This window comes from Poecilia reticulata, chromosome 13 (assembly GCF_904066995.2).
Source record: "Poecilia reticulata chromosome 13, P_reticulata-male-v2, whole genome shotgun sequence".
NCBI lineage: Eukaryota > Metazoa > Chordata > Actinopteri > Cyprinodontiformes > Poeciliidae > Poecilia > Poecilia reticulata.
Genome location: NC_088842.1, coordinates 18,266,954 through 18,282,684, shown reverse-complemented (window position 1 = coordinate 18,282,684; position 15,731 = coordinate 18,266,954). Strand labels below are relative to the sequence as shown.

At 40.9% G+C, this 15,731-nt stretch overlaps 1 protein-coding gene across 3 annotated transcripts; it reads right to left on the bottom strand.

Moving 5' to 3' along the window:
• Positions 1 to 3,980: 3,980 nt before the first annotated feature.
• Positions 3,981 to 13,929, bottom strand: slitrk3a (SLIT and NTRK-like family, member 3a). Of its 3 annotated transcripts, none has more exons than XM_008425342.3 (3): positions 12,704 to 13,928; positions 11,872 to 11,968; positions 3,981 to 10,128 (listed from the first exon to the last, which is right to left on the bottom strand). In XM_008425342.3, the coding sequence occupies exon 3, from the start codon at positions 10,068 to 10,070 to the stop codon at positions 7,350 to 7,352; it is 2,721 nt and encodes a 906-aa protein (XP_008423564.2). In that variant the 5' UTR covers positions 10,071 to 10,128; positions 11,872 to 11,968; positions 12,704 to 13,928; the 3' UTR covers positions 3,981 to 7,349. The 3 variants fall into 3 exon arrangements, with proteins under 3 accessions (XP_008423564.2, XP_008423566.2, XP_017163776.2); XM_008425344.3 differs by lacking the exon at positions 12,704 to 13,928 and adding an exon at positions 12,211 to 12,315; XM_017308287.2 differs by lacking the exon at positions 11,872 to 11,968 and having other exon boundaries at positions 12,704 to 13,929.
• Positions 13,930 to 15,731: the final 1,802 nt, after the last annotated feature.

Below are 15,731 nucleotides of genomic sequence, written 5' to 3'. Positions count from 1 at the left end.
TTGATGTTCGACATTAAAGTTTGTTAGTTGACTTGAAACAATTAGGTGTAACAAAATGCAGAAATAGAGGAATTTGATGAAGGTGTAAAAACTGTAAATGGGTGTGGAAAACCGCAAAATGTTTTAATGGGGTTTAACTCAAGTGAAAATTTTTGCATCACATGACATCTTAGGCCATTAAGATGAGTGAGTGTGCAAATGTCACTTCATTAGAAAGAGGAAGGATAGGAGAAGAGGTCTCCTGCAGTAGTTCATAGAATTTCATTACAAGCCATTTAAAAGCACAAAGTAGGCCCCACACTGCGGAACAAAGAGAGAAATGGACTGTTCCTAACACTAGCTAGGGACACCATGCTCCATATTCTTTTTTTATAAATTTATGCTTCCTGTTCTCTTCTCCCTCTCTCCCTGGAAAGAGTGATAAGGACATAGATTTCTTAATCTGTTTTATGCACATGAGCTGCGGCTGTAGTACACTGCTGAGCAGCACAAACGACTCCTACTTTTCCCAAACTTGCAGTATTTTTTTTTTCCAGACAGGGGAGAGAACCAGAATCTCAAGGGAGCCAAAACTCACAAGGCAAACAATACGGCTGCAGAGCTTTATTGCACACATGGTAGCAGAGGTAGCACGGGGCTGTGAGAATCACCCCGTTTCCCTCTTTTTCACTCTACTGCTTTCTGCGCCCATTTCTTTTCTCTCCTCCATCTCTCTCTCTCTCTCTTTTTCTCTTTCTCTCTCTTTCAGCATACTGGGTCAGTTCAGCTCCCGCACTGCAGTGTGAAAGATTTTTTTTCATAATTTCAGGACATAGGAAACTGCATGCATAGGGGTGGTCCCATGCCTTTAACTTCTCCTTCTGTGTAACACACAATAAAGCTTTCACATGGTAAAAAAAAATAAAATAAAAAGAAAGTATAATTTTGCCAAAATCTTCTATTTTTTCTTGCCAAAATATTCGCAGCCTCTGTGCAAAACAATGGTTGCATTGTTTTAACATGCTCTGTTCTTCATTAAATAAACTGAAATAACCCTTTTTGAACTTTGAACTTGAACTGAACCTTTTGACACTTTGTCACATTACTTCTAGAAAACACCTGTGTATATCGATGGAATTTATGTAATCATAAATGTAAAAAATTCAGCACAAGTAGCACATTACTGTGAAATGGAAAAATGTTACATATTTTTTATTATTATTTATGGTTTTTACAAATAAAAATCTGAAAAGTTTTAGTGGATGTTGTCTTCAGGCCTCTTTGCTACGATGCCCTGAAATACATTCCATCGTAACCACTTGTCTTTAGAAGTCACCTAATTAGTGAATCCAATTAATTTGTGTTTGATTTGCTTTAAGATAAAGCTTTTCTGTGAAGGTTCAGAGGTTTGTTAGAGAGTAAAAGAAACAGCGTCTTGAAGACAAAGGAAGACAGCAGGCAGGTCAAGAAGGAAGCTAGTAAGAAGTTTATAGGAGTTTCAGGTTGTGTTTTCCCATGCGCTGCACATCTCGACAGTTCAGTCATGAATCAAGTAGAAGTAAAGGACAGCTCTCATCCACTCAATCTAACAGTCCTGGTAACAAGAACATTATGAACAAAGGCAACACAGAGCCCTAAAGTAACTCAGAAGGAGTTGCAGAGACCCATAACTTTGGAAAACTACCATGCAAAAAAAAAAAAAAAAATCTGATCTTCATGCAAAAGGAAAACTATTGTTCAATGAAAGCCATAAAAAGCTCCATTTGTAGAGGGCACAGTAAATTTGTGGAAGCAGATGCGCTCATCAGGTTAGACCAGAATGTAACTTTAAAACATATGTAACACACAATGTGAGAGATAACTAACATTGCACATCATTCTGGAAACAATATGTCCTGTAAAAGATGGCAGTGGCCGCATCGTACAGTAATGATACTGTTTTCTCTACCGGGGATAGGATAACTGATCAGAGCTGATGGAGCTGACGGAGCTACATAACAAGCAACAGAACTACATAACCCATCAGCATCAGCATATTAGCTGCTAGATAAAAATATAAGCAAAGAAAGATTCTCTGGATCACCCAAATGCCACACAACTTTATATTTCTGTGTGTAGCATTTGCATCACACTGTAACTCAGCACAGTGGTCAGAGGCAGATTGGCTTTTTTTTAAGCATACTAAAGATAATGTTGCATTTTACTACAATAAAGTAGATGTATACCACACACAAAAATGGAGTACTGCTAAGTAGCTCTTTGTCTCCTCCTACTCTTTTGTCTTTTCATTGCACTCGGAGTTTTAGATGATTAAACATATGTTAATTTTCTGTATAAGGCACTGTTTTCAGAACCTCCTTCTGTTGATTCAATGTTCTGTCACACCTTCCTAAGCTGTTGGTCTTGGCTTGCCCCAGTTATCAATGCTGCTCTTCAAAAACAGAATTCCTCTTGTCTTTCCTCTCCATTTATAATGGGCTGCAATTCCACATCAAAGTCTAAGCCAATTTTCACTCAAATCACCACAAAACAAATCAGCAAACAATTCATGCAGCAGATGATAACGTCACACAATCAGTGACACGCACACACAAGTGCACATAAATGCATACAGATCCACACTGACAGCACGTTTCCTCCAATGTGCAGTGCAGACAAATACCACCCAAACAACCAGAGGCCAAAACATAACATAAGGTAAGTAAAAAAAGAAAAAAAAGGTAAGTAGAGAGAAGGAGAAAACATCACACCACACCAAGTTTGAAAAAAGATCCCAATTTTAGATTGCCCCATTATCAATTTTACTCCAAATGTTACCCAGCGCAGTTGCAGACAATTAACGGCTGTCCTGAATTCAGAGTTGCCACAGGAGCCTGCTGACGCTCTTCTAATAGGATTATGGTATCTCATATCTCCTGAAGAATTAACAGCAGCAGTATCATGGCAATGTCATGTCAGACGGCAGATATAGAAATAAACATCAAGACAGCTGTGGTAATAAGCGTGCGTTGATGACAAAAAAAATCCACTGGAAAATAATCAAATTTTAAAAAGTGACGGCAAGTAGAGAAAGCAGGCACGGTTAAAAAAACTGGCAAAACTGAATGCTATTTCAGCTTGAGTAGGCATTGTAGTTATAAAGCTAAGATATCCTCATATAATATCGAGAATGTAATATGTATTCCATAAATGCTTTCACTTGAGCAACATCCACATAGGAAATTGCATATATTCTTTTGTTTAAGAAACTGCTATTGAAAAATGTGGGGTCAAATAGAATCTCAAGAAATAAACCACATATTTATTAAGTGAAAGTAAAATAACTTGAATTGCACCACATCTGTACACTTTGGACTCATGGTCCAGTGGAAAACTACCAGTTTCACAATGAGCTTATTTTCAGGACACAGCGGGAAGTGGTTTTACTCATGGATTTATATCACAGCATATTCTTATTCTCGAAGAAATATGAGCAACCTTCACAGCCAAGTGGCCAACAGATGTTCAAGCAGAATAACAAGAACACGTGAAAAAGTCCTGGAGGAAAGCTCAATGCTCATCTGTGTAATCATTTATTGATTGAACAATGGGGAGGGTAAAAAGGTAATAAAATCATTGACGATTGCAATGTTTTATTTATCTGTTAATTTCAGGGTGGGTTGGAGGTGGTAAGGGTTTTGGTTAACAGAGTAATACATCATGCTTTTTAATCAAACTGAGTGCACACTAAAACTGTTTACGGCCTAATCTGACCTTGTATTCATGGAAACTAAGGCTTCGTGTGTTTTCTGTGTGCGAATGTGTGGAAGAGCAGAAAAAGAAGAAGATAAATTAGGTGGAGCAGATTATCGCATTTCAGCACCGTAACATCCTCTGAAAGCAATAAAAACAAAAGAGGCTTGACATTATTCGGCCACACTTTTGAAGAATTGATATGAATGTGTCATTTGCTGGTCTGATCAGCAACACTTGCCAAAAATAAATGAACAATGAAGGCGACGTGAGATAAAATGCTCAATTTAATGCAAGCTTGCAGACTGAATCACTGATAACCGATACCGGAGATGACTCATCAACAATACCTCAACATGTTTTTAGAAAATAAAATTTGGTTTGCTACATTTTAGTTTGTGTATGTTGACATATATTAGGCAATATAACACTATATTTCCAAATAAGCATCACTTACTTAATTCATTGAAATCAAAGCAAAGGGATTAAACAAAATCTGAATCCATCTCCCAATTTACACACAGTGAAGGTGTCTGTATACCTTAGTGTAAAATACCTATGATTTGTTTTTGGCATCCAAAACAACTGAGACCCAGATCAATCATTTGAGAGCATTTTAAAGCTTGCATATTGTAACCTATTTCACATGCAACTCAAATGAAAGTGTGGGCAGCTTCTCATATGCGAATCTGGCTGACCACCCCTTACAACCTCATCTTAAAAGGCATTATGTAGACTACACATCGGGTGTAGAAAATATCTAAAACATTGTCATTAACAAGAACTAGATTTTCCTCCAAAGGTGATAATATTACAATGAAAACTGGCCAGGGAGGCTGTCAAGAGGAGTGCAGGGATGTCTGACAAGTACTGATAGCGATCTATCTAGGCCTGGGTACAATGGTAAGATAGAAAAAAACATAAGCATTTTCATGTATGAAAAGCCTTCAAGCCTAATCATGAGAAAATGTGTTATGGTCTTATCAAACCAGTGTTGAGCTTTAGAACCATAATCCCAAAATGTTTTCTTGGGGCTAAAACAACATTACACATCACCAGAAGAACTTGATACATAAACTGAAGCACAGTGGTGTCAACATCATACTGTGGGACTGATGTTCTGAAGCCGGATATGGGGGACTTAATCAATGTGGAGGATACCATGAAGATTCCCAACTACCAATGTTTTCACATCTGAATTCAGTTTTCTGCTTTTGTAATTTAACTAAATTCAGCTTTTAGCACACCAACTCATGGTGCGTTACAAAATCCACAAAATAACGACTTATCTAGAATGGTCTACCAACAACTAAGACCTGATTTTAATTGGAAACCTGTGGGGTGGCTAATGGGCTGAAAAGAAGAGATGCCTTCACAGTCGAACAAGTCTAGAGTATTGCAAAGATGAGCGACCAAATATTTCCAAATAAAAGTCACATTAAGGGTGGAAAAAAATTCTCAAAGAATTTATATTGGTCTCAGTGGTTTCATCACCAAACACCGGCATTTTAACATGCATGTGTAAACGGTTTAGATTCACTGTACTTACAAGTTTTAGGATGACAGGACTACTTTACATCTCTCCCCAAAAAATGTTACTATAAGAAACAAAAAAGAGTCTATTGGTTGAAAATATTGACTTCTATAGCAAATCAAGCCATAGTTGACACAACCCTCAGCCTTTGTTTAAAATTCCCTTTTCATTGTTTGTAGAATGGATGAGGAAAGAAAGGAGCCTGTGGTATACAATTAAAAAGCACATAAAATTATGATTACTGAAAGTAAATTACATATTCAATTCATAGTGTAGATTTAATAAGTTAATAAGATAATATCTTCATGATGTAGTCACATGGGTACGTGTGTGTGTGTGTGATTGTGTGTATCTGTCAACTAAACCCAATCTAGCATATATGACAACATTTCTGCAATGGCAGAACACTTTTATCGCCCTCCAGTGGAGTGAAAGCATATAGCCAACTTGATGAGAGAGCCAAATAATGAAATGTATAAATTACAAAAGTATTTTCCAATCATGATATCGCTCACCCTTTTACTTGCACACATCAGTGATACATGTTGCGATAGCGACAGCTGTGGCATTCCTCACTGATTTGCCTTTTACTTTTTGAGATATCTTCTACAAGAGGCAGCAGGATTTACTCTACCTTTTCTGGGTTGTGTTTCACTTTGGTTTTAGATTAAATGTGGCTAAACCCTGCAATGTACTGGACAAAATAAAGTCAAACTGCGCATTAAAATATGAAAATGAGTCCCTCTGTTAAAAAAGAAGAAAAAAAAATCAGCACCCTGCATTTATGCTTTCTATGTAGTTAAGATACATTGGATGCAAATCCCATTATGTGAATACTAACACGTTTGTATTGTCATACCTTGCCCTGCTTCTTGGCCTCGCATGCTTTTTGAATCTAGTAACAGCTAATGGCTGACCACATCCTATACCAGATACACACCCTGTTATTCCACTCCACACATGTTCCACTGGAATTGGTATTGACACCTTCATCAATTAGATTAAAGAGTTTGTTTTTATTAAGAAGGCTATACCAGACGCATAATCACTATACATTGATTTAACATTATCTTTACAATAAAATTCTTCACTGAAATTACAGAATAAATATATGCACATTTTTTCTTCAAATCTTTGTGAAAGAGAAAACATTAAAAGTGCTCACTACAAAGCTGTTAGTGGATTGCAATGGGAAATCCAGAAGCAATGAGAAGGGAAGAGGGGGTGGGGCCATAACAAAGAGTGTGGAAATATTCAGAAAACCCTTCAGTATGGTCTCGTAATAATATTCACAAATGTTTTACCATCCCTGTATTGGCGCTTCCTTTTTCTTTACAAGAAGCACCCTGATATAGACATAAGTCTTCATTTATAGTAATAACCATATTAATAAGATATAAAAAATTAAATAGAACACTGAACCATAAATGTGTTGCGGTATCTCTGTTCATAGAGTGACGTGATAGTTCTGAGTAAATCCTCTCACTTCCTGCACTGAAGCGAGTGCATGCAGCAAACTGCAGTTCAGTTTGAATATAAGTTTGTTTTTTTTTAACTCTTTTGATAATGTCCTACAAAGAAAAAAATGTGCACAGATTCCAGGTGTTTGTACATCCTAGTTGAGTAATAAGAGAGAGGAAAAAAAAAAGAAAAACAAAAAAGTAAGGGAGACGTCCAGCTCCCGTTTGTCCTCATGGTAACTAGTAGCACATCATGTTAGCTCCATACAAATGGATTTTAGTGACAGATGTAACATGGTTCACGTGTTTTATTTCCCAGAGCCCCATTTTTTTCTCCTTTGCTTTCTTCAGGGCATATAGAGATATTTATATATTATAAAAATAACGGTTGACGTTGCTGGCTACTCTGAAAAAAAGGCACTTAATTGAAACATCTGAGAATGACCTCTCCTCGAAGGTGATTTTAAGTGGGAGTGGGGGCTTTGTGACTGTATAATTATACATATTCATTTTAATTCATGCTGTTTTATCAAATTTTGCTTTAAGATTGGTCTAAGTAATTTTGTCTGTAAGGTGGCATAGTGAAAATGACAAAATCATGTTGGGTTTTTTTTGTTGTTCTTTTCTACCGGGCTACAAAGTTATTAAAAACGGTAGGATTTTTCCAAGACTTCGAGGTAATCTGGCTTGGTTTGAAGTTTGGCCCTTAACTCGAGGTAATCACTTTGGGAGGGATCAGGGTAGCAGCCTTTCCCGGCTGTGAAAAGCAACGTCTCCTTCAGCCGTGCGTCCTGCTGTAAATCTGGGTACTGCATGCCTGGTGGATGCGCATGTGCAACATGCATGTCCTTTAATTTGGGCACTGTCCCATACAGACAGTCTACAAAGCCCACTGTTGGCGTGGGCCTCTGACTGTCAATCACTGTGGGGCAGAGCCCTCCATTCTCATGAAATCCTGAAATGTCCGCTGTGGTGTGGTTGACCATAACAATAGTGTTGAGCTGAGAGTTGGAGACCGCCAAGGTCCACTCTCTCTCTTTCTCCAACAAGGTTCTATAGTTACTGTTGCTACTGCTGCCATTGTCTTTTTTTTCTGCAAACTGTGCCATTTCCTCCTCAGCAATCTCTCCTTCTCTTGGCTTATAGATAGGGTTGTTACACATTTGAGTCACAGGGTGCGGGATGTAATCATAAACGTGGCCATGACCATGTGTGTGAGTAGTGTGCGAATGTGTGTGTAAACTGGGTGTTGGTTTCTCCGGCGTGCCAGGGTTGCCGGCACAGCTTTGCCTCGGTGGATCCTCAAAAATCCTGCACTGCATCTGGATCCCAGTCAGGTCCACCTCAGAACGTTTCCGGAAAGGTAGCTTCTTTCTGCGACGGAGGACAAAGGCAAAGAGCCCAGCAGTAACAAACACCGCTGAAATGAAGAGGATGAGCAGACTGAGGATGAGAACCGACAGTGGAACAGCCCCTCTCCTACTTGAGTCCCCCATTTCAGAGCTCCCTGTGGTGAGGTCATTCCCACCAGGCAGAACAGGAGAGGGACCTGAAGAGTACTTCAGCTCAGGACAGATGACCTCAACCTCAAGCGAACGCAGGTCCTTTCCAAAAGCATACTCTGGTGTGTTGCAGGTGACTTCCCCCACCACAATGACAGAGGATAGCTTTTCCAGCCATTGTTTGAGAGGGATGATATCACATGAGCAATCCCAGGGGTTCTGATGGAGATCGATCTGGACAATGGAAGTCAGATGCTCCAGGACACCATGAACTGGCAGGGAAACAAAGTGATTTCTGCGAAGATTAAGACGTGCAAGGTTGGTGCCAGCAAAGGCATCATTGGGTAATGACCTCAACAGGTTATTATTGAGGAAAACCAATTGCAGATTGGGCATTAGGGAGAAAGAATGAGACTGGATCTCACGGATGACATTGTATTCAAAGTAAAGATAGCTCAACATCTGAAGTCCACGAAACATACCAGGCGAGAGCCGCTCAATGTCATTACCATTCAAATATAAACTTTTTAAATTTGGCAAGTTGATAAACGCACCCTCCTGGACATAGGATATCTGGTTGTTCCCTAAATGTAGTAAATCCAAACTTGAGAAGTTCCAGAAATCTGAACGGTAGATCTTCTGTATCAGGTTCCCACTGAGATACAATTTCTTGGCATTAAGGGGTCGTGGCAGAAGCTCTGAAATGTTGTGAAAGCCTTTGTCTTTACAGTTTACTGTTAACCCAAGGTCATTGATGTGAAGGTTGCAAATACAATTAGCTGGACAGATTATTGGAATGGGTGGTCTTGTTTGGTAGCCGGCAATGGGGGGCTGGTTGAGGCCTGGGTAAATGCTACGAGGAGTTGGTGGATTCTTTGTGGGCCGTCTGGTAGGCTTTTTGGTAGGCTTCGCAGGTCTGTCCTTGTACTCCACAGAAGAGGCTGTGTTGTGAAAAGGGGAGAGCATGGAGGAAGGTTTAGTAGGCCAAGTGTTCTCATTGCTGAATGGCACCCGAGGAATTCCCAGCTTGGCCTCAATCTCTGCATCGGTGAGAAGAGGACAGAGCTCGCTGCGTTTAATTTCCCGCAGGTCTTTTCCGTGTAGGTGGAACGGGGTCTCACATGTGATCTCTCCCACCAAAGCTGTGTAAGGAATTCTCTCTAGCCATGTTTTTAACTGGACAATCTCACACACACAGTTCCAAGGGTTTTCCTCCAGCTGGATTTCCATCAAGCTCCGGCCAACATACTCCAGTGTGCCTTTATACTGCAATGTCTTTAGTCTGTTACCTCTCAAGTCCAGATGTGTAAGGGACACAGACCGAAAAAGGTAATTCGGCAGCATGGGTATGAGATTGTCATTTAATATAAGTACTCTTAATTTGTGAAGATGCCTGAATGCACCACTTTCAATCCTTTTAATGACATTGTAATCTGCTTGGAGATATTCTAGACTCTCCAGCCCCAGAAATGTGTCGTTTCGGAAAACTTCTAGTTTGTTTTCATGGAGAAACAGTCGTTTAAGTATTCCCAAGCCATTGAATGCCCCAGCATGTATATCTTGCAAGGCGTTGTTACCCAGATTGATGGATATAGCATTGTTAAGATGGAGGAAACTGTTGAAGTAGAGCTTCCTCATTAAGTTCCTCTGCAGGTTGAGCTTGAAGGGTCGGCTCCAAATTTGAGAGATCTGACTGACATTTGTAAATCCTTTACTGTCACAATGGACATGGAAGATGCCTTCCTTGACCTCGCAGTCGCACGGTTCAAAGCAGGGCTCGTCGATCTCCTCCGAGTCCTCCAGCAGTGGGATTGGTGTGGTCCATCCTAAGGCTATGGTGCTCAGCAAGGTAACCCACAGCATCCTCGCTGACACCACGGCGATGAAGTTTCAGCTCCAGGGACAGAGCCACTTCACAGCACTGCAACAGAGAATGCCAGGGTAGATGAGATCGCAAGAAAAGGGAAGGCTTATGGTTAATGCTCTCTCGCACACACACACACACACACACACGCACACACACGCACACACACACACACACACACACACACACACACACACACACACACACACACACACACACACACACACACACACACACACGCACACACACCCCTACACACACTCTTTACATGCACACAAACACACATGTACATATACACACAGAAACCAAGAGAAGTTTGAGATGACAGAGACAGAAAAGGAAAAGGAAGATACAGGAAAGAGTGCATTAGTTTCAGTAGAATGGACGGCAGCTTTGAAATGAATACCTATGAATAATAGAAAGACACTGGACACCACTTTAGATCCTGCAATATCGCTGCCTTTTTAAAACAAAATATAAAGCCCTATACTCTTAAATAGATAATATGATACCAGAGAGCACAAACGGCTCTCTGCAGCCAGACACTACACTTCACTATGTAACCTGAAATGCCATTTATTATACAGCAGATGTGCTGGTAAGGTCGCAATAAATCACAGCAGAGATGCTTATCGCTATGAATAAACGAAGGCAACAGCGGATAAGGAAGAGTACCGTCGAGGAGAGACTGTCCCTTGCTTTATTTAATGCATAACAAGAATCTCCAATCCATGAGCAATCAAAGTTTAAACCACGGAACAAGATAGTGCAACAGAATTGTCTTTTGTGCAGAGCCCAGTCTGAACATATCTCTATTACTAATTCAAATGTGATAAAGAGCTTGTTTTAGCCTTACATGTAAAAGTCACTGGTTTATGCAACAACAATTTTAATTCATTACTATTGAATGAGCAAGTATTGTATTTTGTATTGTAATTTTCAAAAGATTAGGGGGCCCTGTAGTTTACCTCTTGTGTTTTACCTCCAGTTATATGCAAGAGGACACATTTTACTACAAAATGTTTTACTTTTTTTTATTTTTGTCTGTGGTCCAAATTTGATAAAACCAGATAAATTCCGTTTTACTAGTAGAACCAACTCTTTTTAAGATAATAGGAACAATTCGAGACGTAAAAAGAGCAGTGGGCGATTCTAACGCTTAGAAAAGCGCAGCTGTGGGGCAGCTGTGAGGCGAAAAGAAAACTAATAGCAGTTGTGGTTGCGAGAATAGTGAAATGTTGTCAATTTCATCTAAAAAATTGTATTCCTCTGATGGGGACAAAAAAAAAAGATGTGTCTGCCAAACACTTGTGTTATTGCCCCTTTATCTGCCTTTATTTTTCTCTCTACCCACACACTCCTGCACACACGCAAAGCTTCTGAAAATCTATGCCATTATTGCAAACTCATGTATCCACTGCGCTGTTCGGCTCAAAAATAGAGAAGCGCATATGGCCCAGGCAAAAGCGCTGCCCGTGGTGCTGAATGCAAAATCCCGGCAATTGAAATAATAAAAAAAAAACAAAAACGCAGGAATCCCTAAAAAAAAATATGACAGATAAAAAAAATAATAAAAAAGAAAAAAAAGATCTTTACACGATGTTCATTTCATGTCGTCTCCCCGTGTAATGAGTAATCCAGCAGGATTTGATTCCGCCTCCGTGTTATAGAGATCAAAAAGCCAGACGCGATGTCAAAAAAAAAAAAAAAAAAAGTAACAAAACATTTCAGGACACGGAGCAAATTTGGCACCATAATAATCCCACTCGCGGTGCATCAGTTCTAGTGGTATATACGTACTTAGTTTAGCGGGATTCCAACTTCACATATCCTCCTCCTGCGGTGATGGGTCCTGTCGGTGCCCGGTGCGTCCCGCGTCTCACGGTCCGTTGCCGGGCTGCCAAGGAGGGGGAAGAGAACGAGAAAATGAAGGGGGTGACTGAGCCGCGAGAACGGGGAAAACACAAAGGAGGACATGGACAGAGACAGCGGGGCATTGAGGAGGGAGAGAGGAGGAGGAGGAGGAGATGCGCATAAGAATGAGCCCGGATGAATTTAAAAAAAAAAAAAAGAAGAAGAAGAAGTGCTGCTTGTCATGAATTGGCAAATTTCAACCACCTTCCATTAAAAGATATAAACCTTTCAACGGACATCATCGCGCTGAGTTAGTGTGGGAAAAAAAAAAATGATGCTGAACAAGTTCCGGTCTACAAGGAACGGTCTCTGATTTGGTGCCAACCCAAGGCACCCCCCCCACCCCCCCACCCCCCCTCACTCAAAAAAAAAAAAAAAAAAGAAGAAGAAAGAAGGGAAGACAGCAGAGCGCGTGTTGGAATACATGCCAAGCATAATGCAGGCTTTCGTCGTGACATTGGCCGTAAAATTGGGGACTAAAGCAAGAACAAAACGGGTATTGATTGGTAGGATGGATTCCTGCTCTCAGTTATCCTCGCTCGCTGTCGCCCTGTTTGAAGTCCGTGGCTATGCAGACATCAATAGAAGCACAGAAACACACACACACACACACACACACACACACACACCCACACACACACACACACACATACTCTCACTCACAAATATCGGGTAAATACTTTCCGTGATCCATACGAAATAGTCTATAACTGCTCACCTTAGTTTTGTTGAGCAATTGGAAAGCATCGGGAAAAAAAAGATCACTAGTTTGAATCTGGTAAATCTCTCGTTCTCCCCTTCTCCTCCTCTTCTTCTTCTTCTATCTCTCCTTTTCTCTCTCGTTCTCACTCTCTCTCTCTCTTTTCCTCTCCCCCTTTTCCTCACCCTCTCTTAGTGGCTGAACCGAAAGAGAGGAGAGAAAAGAAATGAAGACGTGATAAGAATGCGATCTCTCCCCCTATCTCTCTCTTGCTCTCCAGTGATACCGACTCTCTCTCTCTCTCTCTCTCTCCCTCTCCTCTCTTTTTTTTTCTAAGCAGTTTGTTTAAAATGCAAGTCCTCCACTTCTGCCCATCCTCTTCCTTTTCCACCCTTTCCACCACCACCACCTTCTCCTCCTCCTCCTCCTCCACCTCCTCCTCCTGTGCCGCCTCTCGGGCGAGCGTTCAACAACCGGGTGAGAGTGTTCTCCTAGCGGCTTCAGGAGCGCGTCTCCCGTCAGCACAGCGGCAGCCGTATGGGCATGTGGATCATATCGGCCTCGACTTGGTTTCTCCCCCTTGCCCCCCCACCCCTCGTCGTGCGTCAGAGAAAGTGGCGGACCGAGCTGGGGAGAGGACTGCGAAGAGATGGGAGAAGCAGAGAGGAGAGAGATCTCTGGCAGTGAGAGAAAGACGGAGGAAGAGAGGGAGGGAGGGAGGGAGGGAGGGAGCAACACGAGTGAAGGGGGACTGCTGCTCTACAGTTCTGGATGCTGTCGAGGGGAGGGAAGGAAGTGAAGTGAAGGGAGGAGAGCAGCGCGTGAGAGAAGCGCTCTATAGAGCTAGCTAGCTGCGACGGCGGGAGCGTGAGTCAGTGAGAAATAAATGAGACCTGTGGATCCCAGACTGGACGCAGGACGCCTGCTTCTGTCTTTGTGTCTCTCTGCGTAATCATTTTAAATACTTGTTTCACTGGGATGAAAATTATTTACTCCCGATTCCCCCCCTCTCTCTCTCCCTCTTTACTCTCTTCTCCTCAGGACGCAGCCACATTTAGGGAGAGGTAGTCGCAACCTGTCACCGTTGCTGAGAAGACAAAGACGGTGGCCGCAAATGTCTACAACCAGCAGGGCAGGGACCGCAAAATTACCGAGCATTTCTGTCTTTTATTTTGTCTGCGTGTCTTCCCCAGTCTCGCCTCTAGCGGGCAACACAAGCCCACTTTGTGAGCAGGAAGGTCCTTCTACTTTTTTTTTTTTTTTTTGCAGCTTAACACAGAGGAGGGTGATTGCAGCGGAGAATTGTAATCTTCTTACAGGATCTCTGGTTGATACCTTCAGCATGGCCTCTGTACCACATACACAACCGGAGTTTAGATTTGCATCTTTAAAACTAAGATTGCTGTAATTTGGCCTGTAAGCTACACTGAATATCAAACGTTATTAACTTCAAAAATTTAATTTAGAGTGACTCATCTAGTTTGTCCTTTTTGTTAAAAGGAAACAAACAAACAGAAAACTGGCTTGTTAATATCAAACACAATGTTCATTTGTACGTATTCTAACGAGGTGGAACATGAACTTTTTCCTGACAACCACATCTCACATTTTCTGGTTTGACTTTAGTATTAACCCTGTTTGACTTTAGTATTAACCCTGTTACTAACCCAGTTCAAACTGTTGCACATCAAGAATCCCCCGCACTTCACCTTTTCCACAATTTGTTACCTTCAGTGATTGTGAACCGTTGATTTAACTGGACTTGGAAAGTCAAACACAAGTCTATAAAAGGTCCTGTAGTTAATAGTACAAAACAAAACAAAAAAATATATATATATATTTTGGAATACATGCCAAGCGTAATGCAGGCTTTCGTCGTGAAAGCCTGCATTATGGCTTTCACGACGACGCCATATATATATATATATATATATATATATATATATATATATATATATATATATATATATATACTGCTTTGAAGATCCCAGTGAGCTCAGTGGCCTCTATGAGTCATAAATCGAATAAGTTTGGAATCACCAGGACTCTTACCTAGACCTGGCTGGGTGTCAAAACTGAGCAATCTGGAGGTGACCAAAAACGTGATGGTCACTCCATCAGAAATCCAGTGTTCCTCTGACAGATGACAATCTTCCAAAAGGACAACCATCGCTTCAGCAAACCACCAGTAAGGCCTGTAAAGCGTCCAGATGAAAGCCTGGCATGGCAGCCTCCCGGATGTTTGTCAAAAGGCACCTGCAGGACTCTCAGAGCACTGGAAGCAACATTCTCCAGTCTGATGACACAAAGAATGAACTCTTTAGTAAATGCCAGGTGTCATGTTGGGAGGAACCCAGGCATGGCTCATCAATAGGCCAATATTATCTCTAGAGTAAAGTGGAGTGGTGGTATCACAGACACTACAGAACCTTGCATACATTGGCTAACACAGGGCTGGAAATACCCCTCTTGCCTTTTAGAAATAATAATAAAAAAGACGCATTGTATTAAATCCCCCGTGCTATCCCAATTCTTTCAGAAAACACAGACAAATGTCTTTGTGTAAATATTGATTTAAATTCTACTCCACAAAATGCAACTTCTTACAATAATGGTTAATCTCTAACAACTTGCTTCATTTGTGTAGAACCTGTTGATTGAAGGCTTGTGCAAAGATTTGCTTCATAGTTAGACAGAAACAGTCAACGCTACACTTTTCTACTAGAGTTTTCCTATTAAATGTATTAAATATTTCTGAAATTAATCTGCTGAGATGTAAGGCAAGCGAGCAAATATCCCATTTGTAATCCCTGCTGAGATTTGTCACTTTACGCATCATGGTGGATTAAATGATTGAGCTCTGGAGACATTATCATGTGCAGGGTATATAGGACATAAATTAATGTTCTCTGTGGTTGCAACCTTAAACACCGCTTCATAGAGTCTAAGGGTCTAATATGTTTAAAGCTTGTACACTTGACTTTTCGTAACTCAGAGAATCTCACTAAGTACATACAATGACCAACATGACCCTCAAATTAAAATA